Source organism: Diospyros lotus, chromosome 5, assembly GCF_014633365.1.
Source record: "Diospyros lotus cultivar Yz01 chromosome 5, ASM1463336v1, whole genome shotgun sequence".
Taxonomy (NCBI): Eukaryota; Viridiplantae; Streptophyta; class Magnoliopsida; order Ericales; family Ebenaceae; genus Diospyros; species Diospyros lotus.
In genome coordinates this window covers 37,371,107-37,397,324 of record NC_068342.1, presented here as the reverse complement: position 1 = coordinate 37,397,324, position 26,218 = coordinate 37,371,107, and the positions used below count along the sequence as shown (strand labels likewise).

Here is a 26,218-nt window from a genome sequence, read left to right as displayed (position 1 = left end):
CTGGAGCGAACTAAGTTGCTAAGGTGGACTAGCCTTGAGGGAGATGGGCACAATGGGGCGCATCAAGACCACATGGGCTCATAGAGGCAAAGTCGAAAGCATTGTTCGAGCACAGATGGTGTGAGTTGGGCCATATAAGGCCTTGCAAGCAGATGGAGTCGGGCTAAGCATAACACTAGGCAAGGAGTTGGGTTACAATATAGGCCAAGTGGTTGGACTGGAGCAAGTTGGCAAGTAGACTCAAATCAAAGGATCGTGGAGCTAGCCCCATGACAAGAACGATGTGGGTTGGAGGGCTGATCTTCTTGAGGTTGGAATCCAATGGGTGTGGAAGGAGATGACGCAAGTAGTGACATTAGCACACTCATTGCAAAGATGACGCAAACAACATGCAGATGCCATGCAGGCATATGATAGCCAAAGATCAATGATATGGGCATGAAAGGAGTCAGTGTGACTAGACGTGCTAAGTGAACGCAGTTGGTAAATCACAAGGAGGTGATTAGGAAAAACTACATGACACCAGAATGTGAGTCTTCAAATGGCACAACAGGGGAAAACTTATCTAGAGGATCCCAACATGTCAAGATGAGTGAAGGTTTATCCTCAAAGATGCCACATGATGTATCATGATCGGACCCCTTGCATAGAGGCCTAGCAAACAGGCTTTGGAAGGTTCTGATGATGCCTTGGAGTCGATAACCACCAAATCCGTTAGGGGTTGCACTTCATGGTAGTTTTCTTTGACCTTGAAGTGTTTTTAGCTATTCTCAACCCCTAATTTGTCTAAGACTTAGCATTTTGGACAATCTCAACACTAAATACTATGGCTACCTTGACATTTTGGACAAGACATTAACCAGCCATGACATTTTTTATTAAAAGAGAGAGAAAAAAAAAAAGTAAACATAAATAAAAAGGTGGCGATAAAATAGTTTTTGAAATAAGAAAAATTATTATTAAATAATTGTAAAATTAAGGTTTTTTTTCTCTCCATATCACACAGATCAAAAGAACTCTAGACCCTAAATTCAAGTCAATCGCTTAGGATTTTCATTTGGAAGAACCCAAATTGATTGCTAGAAGAACCCAATCAATTAACCTAGGTTCTTCCAATCTAGAACCTTGATTTCACAAATCTAGGTCCAAACAAGGTCAAAGTGTGACAAAGAGAGATTTGTGCAATATGGTGAAGTTTATAAGGTAACCAAAAAAAAAAAAAAAATGGAGGAAGAATAGGAGATGCTAACAAACAACTAGAAGAAGAAAGTAGTTGATTATATTATTAAAAAGTAGCTTATTATAGATCAAACGAGTACCAAATCCTCCACCACTAGTGATCACTATAACTCACTGCTGGCAATGAGTTCCAATTGCAAGGACAATGGGATTTTAAATTCTTTATTTTTTATTTTTAATTAAATTAAATTTAATTAACTTAGTTTAGCTTAATTAGAGATTATGTAATAAAAGGGATGTGTGAGAAAAAAAAATTAAACTATAGAGACTCTTGAAATTATTTTTAAAACACAAAACACTTCATGTAAATGACCAAAATCACCCCAAAACAAAAAAAAAAAGTAAATAGTAATGATCGAAGAAGATTGTAGTCAAAATTTTTAATTATTGGTTGGATTTTATCAAAAATAAAATAATACTAATAAAAACTAAAATGTAAAAAGGGCCCACTTATGGTGTGGGACCCACAACTGTACTTGTCTTCTTTACATTGTTTTTGCCATTGTGCAAGTATCTTATGCTATAAAAATGAGGGTTTCTTAGTTGGACACAACTTCACTTTTTTTTTTTTTAATTTTATATTTTACTTTTATTATTTTATTTTATTTTATATTTTCCTCCTTGGTGAAAGAAACCAACTTTACTTTATTTTTTCTTGTTTTTTGCCCTTTTCCTTGCTAGAAGACACCTCCTTTTACTTGATAATCCATGCTGGTGAACCATTTGGGAAAACCGGACTCTAGTTTTTAAAATCTCAAGAAGACAAGCAGCAGATGCAGATTGAGGGGGAGTGAAGACGGGGTTGATCGGTGCCTGAAATCTGAAGTTTCCGGCGGCTGAAGAAATGGGAGAGGAAGGGGAAGTAGCCGGCTGCGGTTTCCGGCGACCTGGTTCTCCCGCCGGCAGGTCTCCCATCTTTTACAGAATGATTGTGTCATCTATTATTCAAGACAAGAGGCTGGTATCTCTCTCTCTCTCTCTCTCTCTCTCTCTCATTCGGATTTCATGACTGCATGTGCCTATTGGCGGGTTGGTTGGCGTGGGAAAAGAAAACCATCACCTGTTTGGTTCCCGGGAAAATCTAGGAAAAGGGAAACTTATTTTTGAGTCTTCGCTCTTTTATTTTTGGGTCAGAGTAGGAATGGAACAAGCGAAATGAAGAAGAAACTACTCTATTTTCTTATCCTGTGTTGTTTGTCAGGAGAATGAGTGAAAGCCATGAGAGAGCTAAAATAAGAACTTCATGATCTCGTATATTCTGAGGCTCTTTTATGGTTTCCGAGAACAGAAACCCTCAATTCTCTATTAGGAATGGAGCTTTTGTTCCGTGATGACTGATTAATCTTTGTGTGTATTTATAAAATTTCATCATGCATCACCGTCTCCATAAGATGTTTGATACATATTCAAGCCCTTGTTAATTTTCTGCAAGTGTTTGGTTGTTGGAAACATTGAAATACTATGTTGCCGTCACAATCATTGAAATCCCGTGAACATTTCTGCATTTTGGAATATTTTCTTGCTCCAATTTTCCCTTGAAACAAACAGAACGTTTGTTGATTTTGGTCCAAACAGAGGGTCCCGGGGTATTTTGTCAAGAATCTTGGGACTGAACTTCCTGCAGTTGCTACGCTCACCACTCCCAATGGCTGTTCTTGGCAAGTGGGGCTGAAGAAAATCGATGGCAAAGTTTGGTTTACTGCCGGTTGGCACGAATTCGTTCAATGTCAATCGATCCGTGTGGGGTACCTCTTAGTCTTCTCATATGCAGGGAATTCGAATTTCGGTGTGAATATATATGATCTGGCTCATGCCGAGATAAAGTACCAAGGTAGCATGATTGACAATCGGAAAGGATTCAGCTGTGGCAACCGTGAAGAAGCAGAGGATGATGACTCCATTGAAATCTTGGGCTTCCGGCCTCCTTGCCGAGCAACTACATCTTTGGGAAGCAAGACGGTTTATGAAACTTTGGACTTGCAGAAGCATGGTAAAAGCCAAGCTGATAATGTGAATGATTTTCTATCCAGATTGAATGGTAGTGAAGTTTCAAAATCACACGGGGCCTTGTCCAATGAAGCAAAGGGAGATAAGCGGCACGCTGCTAAGAATTTGGGGAAGCCACTGGTTCCACATGCTAAATGTCCCGCGTGTAACTGCAATGGATCTGGACTCAAAAACTCCCGTTATAATCGAGGAAGCTTACACGTAGATATTACTCAATCAGCAGCCCGATCCACTCGAGATATAGGCGTCCAATGCAGCTACACTGAAGCTGCAGCATCTGCATATGAAATCAGACTGCATTCCTTGGTTCAAAGGCCTGAAACAACCAGAAAAAGAAAACGGGAAGCTCGACCCTGTAAGCTCCATCTTTCAGCTAAAATCCCTCTCAGTCTCTTAATGTTCTGGGAACTGATTCCTGTCATTACTAATGTGATAAAACACAGATGAAAGTGAACTATTGGCTCAACAAGGAAGCGAAGGACAACCAGGCACTGAACCAAGTTGTGGAGCTCTGGCGCGGAGGGGAAGGGAAGTGACACCTGAAGGAAAAGAGCGAGCGCTTAACGCATCAAAGATGTTCCAGTCTGAGAACCCGTTCTGCAGGATTATCTTGAGACGATCATATGTGTACAAGGGAATCGGACTGGTGAGCCATTAACCAACTTGTTCTAATTGATCATTTACTCTCCACTTTCAAAAGATGCATACTTTCCGTGTCTTTGCTGTGCAGCATATGCCATCCTCCTTCGCCGAGAAGTATCTGGGCTCAGTTTCAGGATTCATCACACTCGAGCTCTCAACGGGCGAAAAGTGGCCAGTAAGGTGCACCTGGAGAGACGGTTCGGCGAAGCTAAGCAAGGGGTGGCCGGAATTCGTATCCAACAACAGATTGGAGGAGGGTGATGTTTGTGTCTTTGAGCTGATCAAGAGGGAAGAGATTGTTCTGAAAGTGACCATCTTTTACGTTGTTGAAGATGCGGAGCCAGTGAATCAACTTCCGAGGCAAAATCTTCCCCAAACCAACCAATTGCTCACTCGTGATCTGAATGGCTGAAGTTTGTAGATAAGCCGCCTTTTGTTTTGGGGAAGAAAACCCTTTTTCGTTTGTGTTTGGGCTAAGCAAGATGAAGGGTTGTTCTGTAAGTTATGTAGTTAAAACTCTGTTCTCAAGCGGCCTGTCAACATGTTGGAATGGATGCATCAACTTTTGGGTTAAAATGGCTCCTCTTCAGATGCCTGCTTTACTTGGAATGCAAAGTTTCCTTGTTGGATTGTACTTATATGCGTGCTAAAGACAAGGCCAAGATGTGGGTTTTGGTGAGCCATTGGTATCATCTGAGGCTATTGACAGGTTAAGGTGTCAAGTAGACCTGTCAATGGGTCAGGTCTACTTAACACCTCAACCCACATTAGGAGAGTGCACTTTAAATACAAGATAGTTCATAATTTATCTGCAAAATATTTTTTTATTAATTATTTATAATTATATGTAATTTGAATAATGTTGAAGTATGATCAATTTTTTGTAATTGATTTATAGGATAATGCTATTTAATAAATTAAATAAAAAAACTTATTTCCATTACAATGCTGTTTGATGAAATTTAGTATTTATTATTTTTAACTCTTAAGTTATTTATTTATTTAATAAAAATAGATTTTCATTTGATACCCATCCAACTATTGATCATAGGTAAATTACTAGTAACACCTTTGAGATTTGACAAAAAAAAATAGATATATTCTTAATATTTTAAAAATAATAATAATCTTCCATAACCTTTGGATTCTAGTTATATTTTCCTTCATCATTGTTAAAATTATTAATATGATAAAAATAGGCCTAACCCATATTTTTACCTAAAACTTTACATGAAAAGTCTATTACCCCTAAATTTTAAATCTGACCTATTAAATACTTAACCTATGTAATTTATATCTATTAACTACCTAACCTGATTTAAAATAATGCATGAGTTACATGTGATGTGAGTTGAAAAGAAAAAAAATAGAAGAAAGGAAAAACAAAAAGAAGAATATGTAAATCATAATATTGTTTTGCAAACAATAATAAAAAATTACACGTTATGCCCATAAACTGTAGAAACTCATGTAATTCATGTCATGTGATAAATAAACATATACTTGGATCCATAAAAAATTAAGCACTAAAAAGAATTGCCAATCAATGTTAGATCACTTGTTATGATCAATCAGATTGTGATCTAACAGATTGTGAGGAACTAGCTTGTGACCTTTTTCTTATTTCTTCATTTAGAACGCTGCTCTTTGCTAAGTCCATGGAGATAACACCATTTGGAGCAGAGTTAGAAAGTGACATTCTAAATGTCTCCCAAGAATCCAATAGGGTACTAAGAAGCCATAGACCTTGAATCTCATTATCAAATTTGATTCCCATACCAGACAATTGATTGAACAATCCTTGAAATGCATTCAAGTGATCTAACATTGGTGTCCCTTCTAAACGTCCCTTCTACTAATGGTCATTTGTTATTCTACAGATGGTCGTTTGCCGATCAATGTTGTGATCTAACATTGAAGCATTAAATGTGATCTAACATTTAGAAGGGACACCAATGTTAGATCACTTGAATGCATTTCAAGGATTGTTCAATCAATTGTCTGGTATGGGAATCAAATTTGATAATGAGATTCAAGGTCTATGGCTTCTTAGTACCCTATTGGATTCTTGGGAGACATTTAGAATGTCACTTTCTAACTCTGCTCCAAATAGTGTTATCTCCATGGACTTAGCAAAGAGCAACGTTCTAAATGAGGAAATGAGAAAAAGGTCACAAGCTAGTTCCTCACAATCTGATGTTTTGGTTGCTAAGTTAAGAGGGAGGAGTTTGAATCGAGATTCAAAAAGAAGTAATAGTAAAAGTCGAGGCAAGTCAAACAAGTATGCTAATGTAGAATGCTACCACTGCCATAAAAAAGGGGCACATTAAAAAGAACAGTTGGAAAATGAATAGAGACAACAAAAATGGAAAAGGAAATTATTAGAAAGATAATGAGGAATGAGTGACAGTCACAACCGAAGAGTATCTTGTTGTTCTTGATGAAAATGTTGTGAATCTTGCATGCCATGAGAGTAGTTGGGTCATTGATAGTGGAGCCTCTATTCATGCTACATCGAGGTGGGAATTCTTTGCTACATATACCTCAGGTAATTTTGGTTCCGTCAAGATAAGTAATGATGGTATGGCTAGTATTGTTGGCATGGGTGATGTTTGCTTATAAACTAGTAATGGTACTAGACTTGTGCTTAAGGGTGTTAAGCATGTTCTGGATAGTCGTCTGAACTTGATTTAAGCCGGGAGACTTGACTGAGAAAGGAATATCTGCGTTGTCCAAGAAAGAGATAATTTCGGGAATCTCTAGTGTACACTTGAAAAAGTGTGGTCACTGTTTGGTTGACAAACAACATAGGGTCTCATTCAAATCTTCTTCTTTTATAAGAAAGCCATAAATACTTGATTTGATACATTCCGATATGCATGTGTGGCGTGATGAAGACAAGGTCTGTTGGTGGTGCATCTTATTTTGTCACGTTTATTGATGATCACTAAAGAAAGGTGTGGGCCTACAATATGAAGAGCAAAGATCAAGTATTGAGTATTTTCAAGTAATTCCAAGTATTGGTTGAGAGACAAATAGGGAAGAAGTTGAAGTGTATCTGAATTGACAATGGAGGAGAGTATTATGGACCATTTGATGCTTATTGTCGAGAGCATGGTATTAGACATCAGAAGACGCCACCTAAGACACCTCGGTTGAATGGGCTAGCAGAGAGGATGAACAAAACACTTGTTAAGAGGATTCGGTGCTTGTTTTCACATGCAAATTTATCAAAATCGATTTGGGTGAGACTTTGAGCACTGTAGTACATGTGTTGAATTTGTAACCGAACGCCCATTTACAAAATGATGTTCTAGATAGGATTTTGACAGATAAGGATGTTTCCTATGGTCATTTAAAGGTCTTTGGGTGTAAGGCATTTGTTCACATTCCTAAAGGTGAGAGGTCCAAGCTTGACGTAAAGTCTCGGTAGTGTGTGTTTATTGGCTATGGTCAAGATGAATTCGGGTACAGGTTTTATGATCTAGTTGATAAGAAACTCATCAGCAGTAGAAATGTCGTGTTCATTAAAGATCAGACCATTCAAGATATTAATAAGTCCGAAAAATTAGTTCAAAATAGAAATGATTTGGTTAATTTAGAGATAGTTCCTCCTACATCTATTTAGGTCAAGTTGAGGATAAGGTTCAAATTGATTCATCTAGTACATATGCTCTTGCACAAATTGATGATGGCATTGGTATTAATGATCATGTTGAGACACCAACTACCAAGGACCCTCCTCCAATTAGAAGATCTACGAGAGATTGAAGACCATCTACGAGATATGATCCTAGTGAGTATGTGTTACTTACTGAAAGGGGAGAACTGGAAAGCTTTGATGAAGCTTTGGAAGATTAACACAAGGAAGAGTGGTGGAAAGCCATGAAAGATGAGATGGATTCTTTGTACAAGAACCACACATTTGAGTTAGTAAAGTTACCCAAGGGAAAAAGGGCTTTGCAGAACAAGTGGGTGTACAAGATTAAGCATGAAGAGCATAGTTTGCTACCTCGGTATAAGATTAGATTAGTTGTTAAGGGATTCAGCCAAAAGAAAGGTGATGAGATTTTTTCCCCTGTTGTTAAGATGTCTTCCATTCGGGTTGTTCTTGGTTTAGCTGCTAGTCTTGATTTAGAAGTTAAGCAAATGGATGTAAAGACTGAAAGTAAAGCAAGATCGCTTCGGGGTAAACAGCGTAGTTCAAAATTTTGAACTTACCCCGATCCCGGCGATTGGATCAACGTCGAAATTAAATCATTCACAAACAAATAAATAAATCTAACCTTTAGATTATCGAGTCGTTCGCGGATTCGAGCTGTCCAAGCGTCCGGCCTCTAACTCGTGATACGCGGCACGCGTCCGTTGGCAAGGAGACCGGAATAGGAGTGCTAGCTCCTTCTCCTTTGCGCGGCTTGTGTATGGACGGTAAAAGAACCGATTTTTAACTCTTGAAAACCAACAAAATAAAAGTGGCTTAATTTGGGCATCCCATAAAGGGTTATATATAGGGAGGCAACCTCCTAGGGTTTCCCAAACCCTAATGGACATGGATTGGGCTAGCCCATTAATCCTAGTCCAACTAGAGATTAAAGTGGCCCAAATCCATTTATAAAATATTTGGCCCAAATCTAATTTAAGCCCAAATATTTAATATTTAATATTTAATATTTGGCCCAAATCTAATTTAGCCCAAATATTTAATTTAATTTAATATTTGGCCCAAATACTTTATTTAGCCCAAGTATTAAATTAAGCCCAAATTATTAAATTAGAAACTTCTTTTCTAATTTAATCATTAAGTTAGAAACTACTTTCTAATTTAATCAATTGCTATTTTTAGGAAACTCTTTCCATTATGACGACTCATCGTCATATCGACGTCATTACGTCTATTTGTTCTTTTTCCGTGAGAACCTACGACGGCAAAACTTCTTGCCGAAGTGTCCCACTTAACCATACGTCCGCTTTCCTAGTTTAAACCAGGGACCGTGCCTATTGCGTATGACTCATTAGGCTTCCGAATATGTTGACAATGTGTCGGTACGAACACATAAGACAAGATTGGCCTCTAGCAAGGCGTCATGCCTACCCAATTATTCAGAAGGATTCATAATCCGCAAATAACCTTTCACGAGCATGGTTACCGTGTAATTCAATCCTCTCGTCAATGTATCCTATGTGATCTCAAGTTGGCAATGTGTTGCTTGATTATGATCGCATAAGTCTTTCTTCGGTTATCCGGATATCTGCACTTAATAGAAAGTGAATCAATAACTCCTTATTGATCTCTTTCACCATGGCCATGGATTTAAAGTGAATATCCACCGAAGGCGCCTTAGATACATCATCCTCTATCAAGGGATAGACGAGTCCCATCTTGGCTATGCACCCATCTCCATAAGCCTCATGATATACCCAACAATCGCCCACGTGCAGCCTTTGTCTAGGCCCATCGAAACGATGTCAAAGCATACCAATCTTCTTATGAGATGACCGTGACAACCTCAAGTCCAAGGATTAGTTACACCCATCTCGTATGAGAATTTCATCAACATATAACCAAAATGGATTCTCATGGCGAGTCATGTCCAGTGACACGTTCTCCAACATTGGTCACCTATGTACTTGTCTAGGCATCCCCATGCCTATGGGTGTGAGATCCCCATTGGTATCACATAGCAAAAACATAGCACATACAAGTCTTACCGCAATTGTCAATGTCCATTCTTGACATTGCTACGACTTGGGACGTTTAATGATGTCTATAAACTGTGATGCATCATCTCACATCTTTATAGATTATTCACAGTATACATCATATGGACTTCTATCTAGTTTCATTCGGTTATTACAATAATAACAAGAAACTAATAGAATGACTTCTTGTGAATTTGAATAACTCCTTATTCAAATAATAACATGATTACAATTGTCAGTGTACAACATGCCCAATCTGATTGGGTCTAGAGCACCTACACTAACAAAGACAACCTTTCTTCATGGTGATTTGGAGAAAAAGATTTACATGGTACAACTAGAAGGTTTTGTTAAAGAGGAAAGGAAGGATTATACATGTTGTTTGAAGAAAAGTCTTTATGGGTTGAAACATGCACCGAGGCAAAGGTATAAGAAGTTTGAATCAGTTATGGGGGAGCAAAGGTATAAGAAAACCACTTCAGACCATTGTGTGTTTGTATAGAAGTTTGTTGACAATGATTTTATCATCTTGTTACTCTATATTGATGATATGTTGATTATGGGAAAGAACTTAGTCAAAATTATGCAGTTGAAGAAACAACTTAGTAAGTCTTTTGCTATAAAGGATTTGGGACCTACGAAATAAATTCTTGGTATAAGAATTGTTTGAGATCAAAAAGAAAAGACATTATCTTTGTCACAAGAAAAGTACATATAAAATGTGCTTCAAATGTTCCGTATGGATAAATCTAAAGTCGTTAGCTCTCTTCTTGCCACATACTTTAGATTGAGCAGTCAACAAAGTCCTACTACAAATTCAAAGAAAGATGACATGGAACGAGTTCTGTATGCTGCAACAGTGGGGAGTTTGATGTACACTATGGTGTGTGCAAGACCACACATAGCTCATGCAGTTGGTATAGTTAGTCGTTTTCTTTCTAATCCGAGAAGAGAGTATTAAAATGTCGTTAAGTGGATTTTGAGGTATCTGCGTGGGATCTCTGGGTTACGTCTTACCTTTTGGGGTGAGAAACAATTATTTGTTGGTTACACCAATGTTGATATGGCCAGAGATGTTGATTCTCAAAAATCTACTTTAGGGTACTTAGTAAAATTTGCAAGTGGAATTGTGGCATGGCAATCCAGGTTACAAAAATTTGTTGCACTTTCCTACTGAGGCAAAATTCATTGCAGCTAGGCATGCAGATAGTTGCTGTAGATGAAGAAATATCTTCAAGAGCTCGATTTCAAGCAAGATCGTTATGTATTATTTTGTGACAGTTAGAGCGTTATTCACCTTGGTAAGAATTCGACATTTCATTCAAAGTCAAAACATATTAATGTTCGATATCATTGGATACGTGATGTTTTAAGTACCAAGGCTTTGGAACTTGAAAAAGTTCACACGAATGATAATGGAGCTGATATGTTAACAAAAGCATTACCTAGGGAGAAACTTGAGACTTGTTGATCAATCACCGGGATGGCAATCTCCTCCAACTAGTCGTGAAGGGGGAGATCTGTTGGGTTAAGTTTCCCTCCGAGTTGGAGGATGGCCCAATAATGGCCTAATAATGGTTGGGGCATTTCATAAAAGAATGGCCTAATTTCTATATTAATATCTTGATTTCACAGGACTAAAATACCCTTAATTAATTAGGGTTTTTTTTAGCCTCTTAGAGTATAAAATTTGTTCATAACAGGTGGGGAAAATAGAAGAAAAGAACAGAAGAAAAAGAGCAAACTTCTGGGAGAAATTTAGATTTTTGTTCTTGCTTGCGTAGCTATGATCGAATAGCCGATCAGATGGTTGTTTAAGGAAGGAATAGAATAAGGGAAGTACCATGCTTGTAGCTAGTAACTTCCAAGCCCTTTATAGCTACCTAAAGGCAGGCTATGCTCTGATTGATCTGAAATTTTGAGGGTATGTTCGAGACTCCTTTTTCTAGGATCTGGATGGTAGAGATTTGATTTAGTGGCCTCAATACTTGAGAATCAAGCCATTTTCATTCTAGTTTGTGGTTTGGCTTAGATTTCTATTTTTGCTTATGCAACAGTGATCAAACAGGTGATCGGATGGTCTATTAAGGTCTGTTTGAGCTAAAATTTGGAGGGTACATTCTAGGATCGTGTTCTAAGATCTGGATGGTAGAGATATATTTTGGAGGACAGGATCCTTGGGAATCTAGCTATCTTCGTACTGCCTCTTGGTTCAGTCTGTTCTTCATTATCTCTTTAGTTATTTTACTGATTTGAGATAAGATTGATACTATTTTGTCTCTTTCCTCTTATGACTGTTGAGAGGATTTTGTAATTCGTATTTGGTGATATTAATGGAACTTTTGGGTGGACTTCGGTCCCATGGTTTTTACTCCTCACATTAAGGGGGTTTTTCACGTAAATTGGTTGTTTCCTTTACTTTTGTGATTGCACTTGGTATTTGGTTAGTTATTTTATTTCCTCGTAGGTTTTCACAAAAATGGATTTGGTATATTAATCCCAACATGCACTGTTGTTGTCGCTCCCACTCACACCCCATCTCCCCCACCAGTTGGCCACAACCGCTGACATTTTCGAGCGTTTCTTAGCTGTGAATCGGAGAACTTCATTACGGCCATGGAAAAAGCCTAAGATCGGACTTCGTCAATCGGACTTCATCAGGGGAGTAAGCCTTCATCGGATGATGAAGCCCTATTAGACTTCATGGGAGTAAGTCTCCATCGGACTTCATCCTCCGAATCAGACTTCATCGAGGGAAAATATGTCTGTGAACTTGGAGAAAAATAGAATCGGTGGCTTAGTGGTTGCGACAACAACAGTGCAATAGTCGACGTGAGACGAGATGGCAAGGCAATGAGAGAATGCAGCGATTATCATCAGTGGCAGGGGCGACGACAGTGCGACTATTGCTTGAGGCACCCATGGGAAGAGAGAGAGAAGATATAAGAGAAAGGAGATGACCATGGGAAAGGAAGGGGAATAAATTGCAGGTGAGGGTATTTTTGTTATTTTGGCATCTTTTGATCATCATTTCAGTCATCCATACAAGTAGCATTTTCTTTGTTAAAATGAGGTAGATAAAGGAGTATTATTATAAGATTGAAATATTTTCTAGACCAAAATATGGAATGGTTAAGATAAGGCTAGAAAACATTCTAAGATTTCTATTAGACTGCTAATTTTTTTGAAATCCACTGATAACTTTATTTTTTCTTTCCATACGTTTGTTAATACATATGATAAGCACTAAGATAAATATTTTTTTTATCAAAATATCCCTATTACCAAATTCATTTAAAACTATATGTTAACATTAATAATAAATTTATTATTAAAATAGTGTTTATGATTAATGTGAATTGTCAAAAATTAAAATTAAAATAGTACTTTATTTTCTAAATTCATGTTCAAAAATAAATTTTAAAAAGACTTAAAAAGTAGAAATAATTATTGGTGGAATTACAAAAATTCCACATAGATAATTAAAATTTGTCAAAATATATTTTCATAATAGATAATAAAATATAAAATAATTTAAAAAATCAGTGAAATGAATTTGTATTAGATAATAAAAAATATAGAGAGAAAGAGAGAGAGAGAGAAATTTAAATTTTAAAAATTGGTGAAAGGAATAATGTCATTTAAATTTTAAAAAAGGCCAAAACATATGGCAATTTAAAAATGTATTAAATGAGTAAATAAATTATGAATAAATAAAATTAATTATAAGACTTAAATAAATAAGTTTTTTTAAAACGAACCTTATTATAAAAGTAAGACTTAATAAATTTAATTTTTAAAAAAATATTAAATGACATAAATTATCCTACAAGAGATATATGAGTAATTTGTTCTTATCTGTAAAATATCAAATAAATTTATCTGGAGGGGAGGCCAAATAATTTATCTACAAAATAGTCAGACAAGAGGTTATGTGGGGGGTTTTTCGAAAAAGTCAGATAAGTTTGACAAACACTTTGGAAAAGACAAACATTCAGAATACTTTTCATATCTGACATTTCCCCCAACATCTTGATTAACAAACACCACCTAAAAGGAATGTGTAACTTTTTATTGGGAATGACAAATTAAAACATGTACTCAACTTGTATGACCTTCCAATGAATGATTGGCGAATTAGAATTTATTAGGTCCTCACCCAATAGAATGAAAGTTTGGTATCTTGTTGTACTTGATTTTGGCCTAGAATTTATTTCCTTCTTGAATTTCTCTAAACAATGTAATTTAAAACATTCAAATATCATGCCTTCTTCATTTTTGGGTGGGAGAGAGGGGTTGGGTTGGTGCTTCTTTTTTACTTAATTAATTTGTTTTTATCTCTTTTTTATCCAAACCTTTGGTTCGCCATCTGCATTGAACAAAAAATTTGATCTAGTACATGTTGCACCCTTAAACCCTTTTTTTTTTTTCAAGGGCAAAGATGTTTGAGTGTTTTATTTGGTTCATTCATGGTGATAGTTTTATTTGATGTTTTACACTTGTGATTAGTTTTGATGATGAAAAACATCATTTGGTTTTGATCCCCAAGTATCGAGTCAAGTTTATGGTTTTCAACAAAAATCAATTTCAAATACCTATGTGAAATGAAAACCAAATGATCTATAATTTTTTCTAAGTCTGGAAGATTAGTACATTATAAGGAGACATGTGAAATGAAAATCGAATGATCTATAATTTTTTCTAAGTTTGGAAGATTATTACATTATAAAGAGACATATATGAAAATGTTTTCATTTTGAAAAACTATTTCCCGATATTTTAATAGTTAACATTCATTGGTGTTAAAATGATTTTTAACGAATTTTTCAAGAAATTAAAAGTGCATATCTTGAAGGTGGTAAAATCGCAAAATCTTAAATTTGTACTAAAAACCCAAATTCTACTTTCTTATTGTTATGGATTTTGATTTTTTAGATATTTTTATTGAATACAAATTGGGGGTACTTTCTTATTTACATTTATGTATTAAAGTAAATGGAAGGTAAAATATAAAAAATATATAAATATGTTATGGATTGTATTATCAAAGCAGTGAATTTTTATCTTGGCAAACTATCAACAGTTTGTTTCAAGGTGTCGACAGTTTAATAGAAACTGTCGACAGTTTCAAATGTTGCTCTTTGTATCTAAATGTTGACAATTCCTGCATAAAAAATGTCGACAGTCCTTCAATACTGTCAACAGTTCTTCATCAAATGTCTACAGTTTATGTCCCAGACAGCTTCCAACAGCTAGATTCTCCACTGTTTAAGTCTCCAACGACTATATTTTTGAATAGACTTAAGATGCTCTATAAATAGAGATCAAATTGGTGATTCAAAGAAACCAAGAGATTACATTTCAAGCTTCCAAGTGCTTACTTTATTGTGTGCTTCATTGGTGATTTTATTTCTCTCCAAAAAGGCTTTGTGCTTATCTTTGTAAATTTATCTTCAACTCTTGTTGTATTATTGAGAGAATTTGTAACTAAGAGTGATAACTCTTAGATCCTCTCTTATCTTGTACTACTTTGTAAAATTCCTAACTTGTTGTGCTAGAGGACTTGCTTATTGAAGCAAGGGATTGAAGTACCTAGCTTAGTGCTAGAGGGCTTGCTTGGTTAAGCAAGAGGTTGTATCTTCTTAGCTTGTTGCTAAAAGGCCTATCCGGAGAGATATGAGATTTTTAGTGGATCAATTACAAAATCCTTAGTGAGGAGCTAAGGTAATGGATTAGGCTTGGTTTAAGCCGAACCACTATATATCGTTGTGTCTCTTATTTGCTTGTACTCTTTGTTTCATTTATTGTTTCAAGCATTTCATTAATCCCCACTTTCACTAAAATCTCATTTTTCATCAAAAATGATTTTCAAGTTCAATCAAATTTTTAAAACAACCCAATTCACCCCCCTCTTGATGTTGGTGCCATTGCTATTCAAACCTAACATTATTATGAAATTAGATCCATAATATAGCTAAACAAGGATGGAAGAATTATTTAATGACTAAATTATGGGATAATTACAAAGTTCATAAGGCCTAAGATTTTCTTTCAATTAAATTACACTCAACACCCGAGGGATTTGATGAAAAAATAGAAAATAAATTAAGACTTTTCGAAAATGACAAGAACTTCCACTACAAAAAATCAGAGTTTTAACGACAGAAATTTTCGTCCCTAAAACATAAAAATCCGTCGCTAAATCTTTTAGCGACGGATTTAGCAAAAGAGGCCTACCCGTTGTCGCAAAATTTAGCGACGATGGAAGTTTTGTGACGGAATTAGCGACGAGTCAGATCCCGTCGCCGACTCTCGTCGCTAATTTTAGTAAAATAAATAAAAAAATATATTTTTAAACGTAAATCAAAAATAAAATTATTAAAAATTTATATAAATAAAAATTTATTTTTTAATTGTTAAAAAATTAACAAAATAAATAAATTTAAAATACAAAATAAAAATAAAATTTGTAAACATAAATCAAAAATAAAATTATAAAAAATTTATATAAATAAAAATTTAAATCTAAAAAAATTCATATTTAATTATTATTTATTTTTTATTTTTTATTTATTTAAAATAAAATTTATATATATATATAATTGATGATAATTAACAATTTTCTTTAATTAATTAAATAGAAATTAAAAATATATTTATATAATCATTAATTTAAAAAAAATAAAAATTCATATAAATTTATAAAATAACAAAACTGAATTTGTGATTCAAACTGATTAATTCATAAATATTCAGTTACAATCATCATTTTATTCCTTATTATTAGAAAACTGGTTACTCGGTCCTGGTTGAATCGACGATCTAGGTTGCTGATAAGACGGGCCAAGTTATTGTAACGTCATCATTTGTCTATTCTTCTGGTCCTGCCATGCCATCATCTATTGTTGGCACTGACGCAGCTACACATTCTCATTTCTCACCTCGGTCTTAGCGAAAAATAGCTCCTCGTCCATCCGAGTCTAGGCGGAATACAGCTCATTTTGCACCTCGACCACCTGGGTCCGAGCGAAATACAACTCCTCGTTCATCTGGGTGACCCTAATCTCATTTGTTCTAATTCCGGCGATAACCCATATAAACCATTGGAGCTACTATCGGATCCAATCAGGAAGGACTACTTACCTTGAAAGCAAAGACCGTAGACACGACCCTTCTTGTTCCTGTAAGAACTCATATTTTCGTGAGGTTGCCACGTAATTTAAGCAAGTTTAGAATATCAAAAAATTGGTTTGATAGCAGTTATAAGTACTGAATCAACTGTAGGGAGTGCCTCGAAGTGAAGTTGTCTAAGAAAAAAGATATGGTCTCGATGAGCGTTTCGAGATAAGATTTATGATAATAAAAGAAATTGGAATTGAGTCGATTTTCGGTACAGCTAAAATGCAGCTGCTATTTAGGCTGCAAAACCGAATCATTATAGGGGATTTCCGGGAAGTCAACGAAAGCTTGAGGGGGTTTCGATTTTTCATAATGAGCAACCTTTCAATGGTTTCGAGTTGAAACGATAGCCCAATGAGGACACTGGGACAAAATCGTCCTTATCGAATAACATTGAAGTTATTAATTGTGCGCTTTCGATATTGTAGTGCAAATTGATTTGAGGTTTAAGGGCATAGTTGCAATAAGGGAATTACCCAAGTGATATTATGATAAAATTGGGGATTAGTGTGCAATTCCCATATATTAGGTGTATTATATAGATATATATATATACATATTCATGCATGTGTGTACACGCAAATCTCACGCCCTGCAACTCCACGCCCTGCAAATGTTATGGAAATTGAGTGTGTTATACGCAATGAGGCATGGCTAAGGAAGTTGTGGTTCGCCTATAAATATCAAGCAAGAGGAAGAGAAAATGGGAGAAGAAATGGAAGCAAGAAAAAAGGCAGCAAGCTTTGGTCGAGAGCTTGGCCAAGCATGGCCGATAGCAGAGAGAGAGAGAGTTGCATGAGTGAGACCCGATCGATGGCTTCTCGATGTTGGAGCCGGCATTAGTGTGCGTAGGAGCAGTTGCCATAGCCGAAGTTGCAGCGGCCATGGCTGTTCGCGAAGCAAGCTCGAGCGGAGCGGTCGAAGGCGCTGGTCTAGCAACCAGCAATAGACCAAGGTAGGGGCCATGGGCATGCAGGTAGTTGGTGAGGCCGATGGCAGCCAGAAGCATGCGAAGCCGCGAGCTTAACAGTCGAACGCAAGGCAGGGGAAGCTGCCGCGACGATAGCTTGCGACGGCAAGCATGGCGCAGCCGATGCAACGGCTAATGGAGGCACTAGCAGCCAGCGAGGGTGGCAACAAGGCCGACTGGCGCCCGGGCGAGGTGACTATGCGAGCTGGTGCGTTGCAAAGGAGGAAGAGGAAGAGAAGATGACGGAAAAGAAAAGAAAAGGAGAAAAGAAAAAAAATAGAAGAAAACGGAGAAAATTTCCAAAAAATAGGATTTGGAGATTTAGTAATATTCTGGATATTTTAGAAAGAAAAATTGTTTTGGGCACGCATTTCGAGGATATGACACGCATACCGAGGAAGCTTGAGAGGCAAAGTTAAGATAAATAAAATTCCCTAGGAAATTTTAAAAATTCAGGAATATTATTTTATGAATTGTCATAGTGAAATATTTGAGAAATATTTAGTTTGGATTTATTGAGGAAAAATAGGAAGAAATAGAAAGAAAAATAAAGAAAATATAAAAAATTATGAAAAAATATATTTTAATACTTATTTAAATGAATATGGTGATTATGATGCTTTGAGGCTTAAAGTTGAAGTGACTTGTGCGAATTTTGAGGTTGGCATGCAAATCAAGGCAATGTACTTATTTCAAGGCAAGACGCGAATATTGAAGTAACTCAATAAACTTGAGAAAATAAGTGGTACTTCCCAACTGGATTTAGTTTTAAGGAAAATACTTGGTTTGTAAGTGGTCCAACCCTAAACCTGATTTAAGTAAAAGATTTTATCATGTTATCATGTCTTGATATGAATATATCATGTAGATTGCATTTACATGTATTGATGATGAAATGTGCATATGTTCACGATATTATTATTGATAATGCATCACATAAGGGTTTGGAATTATGGACTGGCATTGCTGCTCTACCAAGGATGCACCCATACACCTCGCCTTGGTAAGGAGGCTGTAAAAATTGGGAGCAACAATTGGTTGCGGTCGACTCAAACCAAAATGATATGGAAATGACATTTTGCATTTTACATCCATGCATTGTAGGCACCCCTGCCCGGATATCCCAACCTCCCGGTCTATCCAAACGAAAGTGCTTACATAGAGGAAGAGAAATAACACAAGACAAAAATACCCTGGCATGCACACATACAAAAAATACAATAGCGGAAGTAAAACAATATACATACACGCCTACAAGTACCTCGCTGGAACAGCGGTTAAGGAGTATATAAAAATATACAAACACCTGTGCCAACAAATAAAAGATATAAGGAACAGCCGGGCACAGTAAAAAATGAGAGTCAAAACTCCTAACAAAACATCAGAGAAGACGGGGGCAACTAACTGTACACCCTACCGACACGGCTGGCTGCTAGGTGGCGCGGTCCTCGCCCTCGACTTTTGCTTTACCCTTACCTAAAACGATGGAAAGCAAGGTGAGTTGCAAGACTCAACAAGTTTATATGAAAAGGAAGGCTGTAAATGAAACAGAAAATGAGATCACCCCAAATATAAACCCACATGTACACACGAGCTATATGACGCAACAACGCAACAGTGCCGCATAATAAAAACACATACCGGTCCTTGGGGCCCACATAAAACACCTGGCACCCAAGTCCCATACCAACCTGCCGCTGCCTTGAAAGGCAACATAGGTCTCCAACAAACCTATGCGCACTATCCCAGGTCAGTACTCTCGTCACCCGTATCCTTGTCGGTACTCCCGACAGCCGAGCCATAGGTTCCCTCATAACGGTACTCCCGTCCGAGAACTAAATACTACCAGTAACCATGCAATGCATATAAAATGCAATGGCGTAATGAGCATCAACGTGATACAAGGCGCCCATACATCCAGGCATCAGGCCACGCTTCACCCATATAGTAAATCACACACGATGCATATGCCCGTGTTGGATGCAACCTGACCAATCTAGAATATCTGTGATCAAGCATAACCAAATCATGATAATCCCAACATGCAGCCTGTACCCATATGCATACCAAACCATGCTACAAGAATAAAATGATACCAGATCATGCTATAATCACATAACGGCAGAGCCAGTCAACAGTGCTTGGCACCGGTCAGCGGTCAGTGACCAAGAGATACCATCTGACAGCCTAAGATAGACTGTACGACAGTCACACCGTCACCAAACAACTGATCCTTGCCCCTACTGCACAACCGCTCTAGCCAATAAATAACCAAGAATCTATAATAATACCCGAACAGCTAAGAATCTAGCCCCGAGTGAGTACGACATCATTCCCATAGGCTTGGGGGTGGCACAAACCCCCGTAGGTAACCAACGAATAAAACCCTCGAGACCAGTTTAATAAATTAAATTTTAAAACAAACCGTTTAAAATTTCATAATTTATTAACAACCAAAACCAACGAAGGGAGGTCAAATAAATTGACATCGAAAGAATTGACAATGAGGGTATAAAGAACTTGCCTTTCCGAAGATAGCCTTAGGCTCGATTTGACCAAACGCGATCAAAGTTATACAAACTGCAATATCCCAATTATTGCCAAAATTAATAAAATTAGACCCTAAACAAAATTTCAACCACACAAAATATTAATTACTAGTTTGTCTACATACCTAGAATATTAACTCTAGAATTAAACAGGATTTAATTTGAATTTTGGCCCCAAAATTTCTCAAATTTTCCTCTCGCGCACGCTACTTCTTTCTGCAAAATTTTTATTGTTCGTTGCACCAAAAGCACACCCGAAATCGGGCTAAAAATTCGGCCTTAAATTGGCCAAAAGAAGTGGCCAGAATGCGGCAACGTGGCAGCGCTAGGGCGGCCACCGCCTTTAACCCAAAACGGCGTCATTTTGGGACGCTTGGCTGATTAAAAATCAGCCTTCGCTCACGCAGCACCCCCTCTGCGATTCGATCCCGCAACCGGCCCCTCGCACGCACGCCCATGTACCGCCCGTGCCACCCTCACGCCTTAACCTATATATGCAACCATTAAATTTAAAGGGACCCTTGGTCCCTTTTACGGAAACTGCACCAGCCACCCCTAACTTTCATTAATCACACAATCACCCCCTATAATATTTACAGTAATGCTCGAAACTTTTAAAAATCAAACAATTTAATTTATTTTAATTTTTCTCTAATTCTAGAAATTCCTAAAATAATTAATCAATTACCTTAATTCCTTATTTCCTTAAAATCTCATAGTTTATTTTTATTTAATACCAACAAATTATTTTAAAATTTCTTTTAAATTAAATTACCACAAAATTAAATTAATTACCATTTACGGGGCGTTATATGCATGAAATATGTTTATTGTTCCCTTACTTAGATGATTCATCATCAAACTTGAACTTTACCTCTAAAATATTCAAACGTTCCAGATGGAGATTATAGCAGAAACGAGGATGAATGAGACATGAAATGGCATTTAGCAAAATGTATGATGAATTGAACGATAAATGGAATGTATGTAATGTAGCTTATGTATTTAAGTTCTGCTACTTTGAATTCTGGATGTTTTGAAAGAATGATGATGTATAACCCTATTTAGGGTTAATGTTACTTGAGAACTTATGCTTTGTATTAAGTTATGTTGAGGAACGATGATGTAAGAACTTATTTAATGTTAAAGTAAGATGTCAAGTTTGATCATTGCTTGCGCATTTGATGTGTATGATAATTCTCTTTCAAGAAAATGTTTGAAAATTTTGGGATAGATATGAGGAATGATATGGTTTAGCATTAGGTTTTGAAGAGAAAAATTTATTATCCCAGAATTATAAGTTATAACACGCCCAAGAAAGTGGGGTGTTACAATTCCTACCAGAGATAGCCTGATAAAAAATCTAGCGTTCGTCAACTATAGGTGGAGAGGACGACTCGCTACTACCGACTGATGCTAAAGATGCCTCTGCATTTAATCCCTCGAACACCTCCTATATATATAAATTAAAATATTGATGTTGTCAATTAATAAAAAAATCATTAAATTGTACATATATACAATTACTGCGACGACCTTTGATTTATTATCAACCCACACTTCTTGTCCTTGATCATCCTTCCGAGTGTGGGTTCTCCTGAAAATCTCAAATTCATTGGGCTCACGGTTTAATTCCCTTGCCTGCATGACAAATATATGAAGTAAATAAAAAAAATATAAATCATTATATAAGTTTATAAAATTTATATTTAAGTAGAAAAATTAATTACCATCCTTCTTCGGCTCTCAGTTAAAGGAATGGATCCGCCTGTGTGGACTGACCCACCAATATCGGAGGTGCGATTCTTTTTTGTTTTGTTCTACTCACTTCTTGCATTCGTCTTCATCCCACTTGGCCTACAATGCTCGCCGCACCATCGAATCCATCCACTCGCCCTTATCTGCACCTCCTTTAATTTTATTCAAATTATTTTTGAAACTTCTCCGACCAGATTTATTCCAAGTGATCCATATACGATCACTCTCATCGAGTTACCACTTAAACTCCTTCTATAAGAAATTAAAAATGAATAAATATGTATAAAATTTTAAATTGAAACTTTCTATAATTAAGAATTACAATTATACTTATGCTAAATTCGTCCAGTCACATCAGTCATATTAATTCAGGCACGTCACCCAATGAAGCTAAGATTCAATGTACCATCTCTTCCAAATCTTTGATTGTACACCTGGTGGGCTAACCTCAGGGAAAAAATTATAAAATCAATATTTGTCAAGTAAGAAATTGTATTTCTGTGTATAATAATCACAAATAATTAATTAAAAATAATGTATATAAGATACTTACTGATCACATTTTTGATTGCAGGATAACTCTACTCGATGATCAACTCGGTCGGTATTAACTGTCTCAGATGGAGTCAGCTCAACATTCTGCGTAGGAAAAGATGTCGAAGGATGTGCATGTGATGTCGGCATAAATGAGTATGGGTTTGAATCTCCTAGGGGATGAAAAGTAGATCCATGATAGGGGACAGAATGTGGTGCAGTCTTAGGTGGGTGGGATGTGGATGGGACTGTAATATAACCCATATGATATGGTATAAAGGGAAATGATTGTTGGAACTAAGGCATGGGAATAAAAGCATGTGGGTGCGATGACTGAAGATATAAAGGAGTAGACGGAATAGCATGTGTAGAGACAGAAGGAGAAGACTGTGAACCAACACTACTAGGATGTGGGGAAGGCGTGTCCTTATAGGATAGACATCTTTCTCTACCCCTACCCCTGCTTGGTTCGAGAGATGAATATCTTGACATCTGTTTTTGGGAATTACATGAAACATAAAAACACGATAAAACGTACAAGGTCACAAACATTCAAAAATACAAAAGATATTATATCATAACATAACAAGTAAATTCACATATTCATAAATATATCAATCTTCTTCTGCAAATTCATCACTATCTATGTCATCAGACAATAACTCTTATTCGTCGTCTTTTGATATAGATTCTTCCTTTGCATCATCATCTTCTTCTTGTTGAACAATATTTGAAACATTTATTTCCTCGACTATCTCATCTAAATCTTGTAAACTACCTCTAAAGTTATCATTTTGATCAATTTGCGGGTGTTTTGGTATTTCATCCTTCTGGAAAGGTTCTTCCATGTTAGTTTCGAGAGCCATTATTATAGGTCGTGCCTTTGTTTTAATAACAACTATCCAATCATGTTTATCACGGAAAGTGTCAAGGTACGATGCGTAATACACTTGTTCAGCTTGTTGAGAAAAAATGAAAGGATCATATTTCTTATACCTTCAAGACTATCGAATCTTGACAATACCATACTTTTCGTGGATTTTAGTTCCTCGAGGACTTAGATCGTACCATTCACATTTGAACAGAACTACCCTCTTGATTGGTAGGCCTACATATTCCAATTCAAAAATGTCCATAATTTTTTAGTAATAATAGATCTCTGAGGATCCAACCCTTATCCCAGGTACACAAAATACCAAAATTTTTGGTAGATATAATATTATTCCATTCGACGGTATGGAATTTATATCCGTTCACGAAAAATATTGACCAATACCACACATTTGGAGTCGGTCCCCATCCTATGTTATGAATTAATGGATCTGTAACAACTTGAATATTCGAATTAACCTGAGAAAACGTTTGAATCACTTAATGTATTTTTAAAATTCAATTGAAAAATAATCTAGTATGAAGTAACATACTTGATAATGGAACCACTTAGGAAAATGTTCCTCGATTTGTTTGTCTATTTCTGCTTCTGTGATATTTGAAGATAATTGACGCAATAGATTGGTGTACATGCTGAAAATTTTAAATGATATATCAATCAAATAATATGAACCAAGTATGAACTTATAAATATATTCATTTAAATTTTAATTCTTACTCGATATAAGGTTCGACCTCCAGAGTATTCAACAAGACATATAATTTTATGGTTTCAAACTCTTTCCCATCCATCCATCAGATTTTCATTGCTCCCGCAGCATGGCCTAGATAATTGAACGGGAAAATTTGTAGATATGAAGAATCTCCCCCATCGTCATTTTAAGGGACTCCCATTCTTCATGATGGAACATTTGGTGCAAAATAATATGAATCAAATGTGAACGTCTCCTCAATTAAATATGCCTCACATGTAGATCCTTCTACACAAGTTTTATTGCGGACCTTCTTCTTTAAAGTGTTGAGGAACCTAAATCATTCGAAAATCTCCTTAGTATAGGAAAATTTTTGTATCTTTAAAAATAAACAATTCAAATTATATCAGACGTACCTTTCAAAAGGATACATCCATCTGTATTGTACTGGTCCCCCCACCTTTGCTTCATAAACTAAGTGCACTGAGAGATGCTCCATTGGATTAAACCATCCGGGAGAAAATACATGCTCTAATTTGCATAAAATGATGAGTATATTTTGTTCCATGACATCTAGGTGTTCAATCCTCAATATTGTTGAGCAAGTGTCTTTGAAAAAATGGCATAACTCAATGATCAGATTCCAAATTCGATCTGCTAATGTTGCAAATGCCGTTAGAAGTAATCGTTTCATGAGAACATGACAATCATGACTTTTCAACCCAAATAACTTTGTGTTTCTCATATCAACGCACTTACCCAATTTGGAAGCATATCTATCAGGGAGCTTAAGTTCTTTTATCCACATAAAAACACTTAACTTTTGTTCCCTTATGAACGTGTATTGGGCCTTAGGTTTCCAATACTTACCCCCGCCATAGTCTATTAGTTCACGTTCTTTCAACCTATAATATTCTTTAAGGTCCATTATAGCATTGGTATTATCTTTAGTTTTACCTTTCAAATCCATTATTATATTGAAAAGATTGTCAAAAATATTTTTCTCAATATGCATAACATCTAAGTTATGTCGAATCATATTATCTTTCCAGTATGATAATTCCCAGAAAATGCTCCATTTTGTCCAATTGTACTCAACACCATACCCAGACATCACACGGTCCTGTAGCTGGAGAATAGATGAAAAACTACACTCTCTGAAAAACGGTATCTCCAGTTAACTGTGGTGGTGGAGAAGAATTATCAACTCTATTTTTTCTAAATGCACTTGTATTTCTCTGAAAGATATGATCCATAGGCAAGAATTGTCTGTGATAATTAAAAAATGACGTTTTGCCACCATACTTGATGTTGAAAGCTTTCGTTTTCTCCATACAATATAGACATGCTAATATACCCGACGTCATCTAACTAGATAACATTCCATATGCAGGAAAATTATTGACGGTCCACAATAGAACAGCCTTTATGAAAAAATTATTCTTTGTTGATATATCATAAGTCAGAACACCTTCGTACCACAACAATTTAAGTTCATCAATTAGAGGCTGTAAGAACACATCTATCTTGTTTTTCGGGTTTGATGGACCTGGAATAATAGCAGTCAGAAAAAGAAACTCTCTTTTCAAACAAAATCCAGAAGGCAAGTTATATGGTGTCACAATGACCTGCTAATAAGAATACGGGTGACTCGATTTATCATACGGAGTGAACCCATCTGCACAAAGACCAAGTCTCACATTTCTAGGATTGGTGGAGAAGTTAGGATATTTCTGATCAAAATATTTCTATACTTCCCCATCAGACGAGTGAAATAATACACCAGGCTCCCTCCGACTTTTATGATGTCATCTCATGCTCGCAGTTGTATCCTTAGAAGCATATATTCTCTGCAGTCTTGGTATGAGAGGCAAATACCACATTTTTTTATAAGAAATTTGTTTAAATTTTTCCTTCCCACTTCTTACAGGTTTAAAACGATGATGATCGCAAAACTTACAACTCATCTAGAATTCATCATCCTTATAATACAACATACTTCCATTTGAACAACAATCAATCTTCTGATAATCGAGGCCAAGATGCAAAACCAACTT

The 26,218-nt window shown here is 36.3% G+C and overlaps 1 protein-coding gene across 1 annotated transcript; it reads left to right on the top strand.

Moving 5' to 3' along the window:
* Window positions 1–1,914: 1,914 nt before the first annotated feature.
* Window positions 1,915–4,522, top strand: LOC127802788 (B3 domain-containing transcription factor VRN1-like). The gene is made up of 4 exons (XM_052338812.1): window positions 1,915–2,200; window positions 2,815–3,601; window positions 3,690–3,892; window positions 3,977–4,522. Exons 1-4 carry the CDS (start codon window positions 2,084–2,086, stop codon window positions 4,298–4,300), a joined length of 1,431 nt encoding a protein of 476 aa, XP_052194772.1. The 5' UTR covers window positions 1,915–2,083; the 3' UTR covers window positions 4,301–4,522.
* Window positions 4,523–26,218: the final 21,696 nt, after the last annotated feature.

Bases quoted from the DNA above. Each gene is read 5' to 3' on its own strand.
- LOC127802788 (XM_052338812.1), top strand. From the start codon at position 2,084: ATGGGAGAGGAAGGGGAAGTAGCCGGCTGCGGTTTCCGGCGACCTGGT. The intron at 2,201-2,814 runs GTATCTCTCTCT...TGGTCCAAACAG, and splicing joins TTATTCAAGACAAGAGGCTG to AGGGTCCCGGGGTATTTTGT. The intron at 3,893-3,976 runs GTGAGCCATTAA...TTTGCTGTGCAG, and splicing joins TGTACAAGGGAATCGGACTG to CATATGCCATCCTCCTTCGC.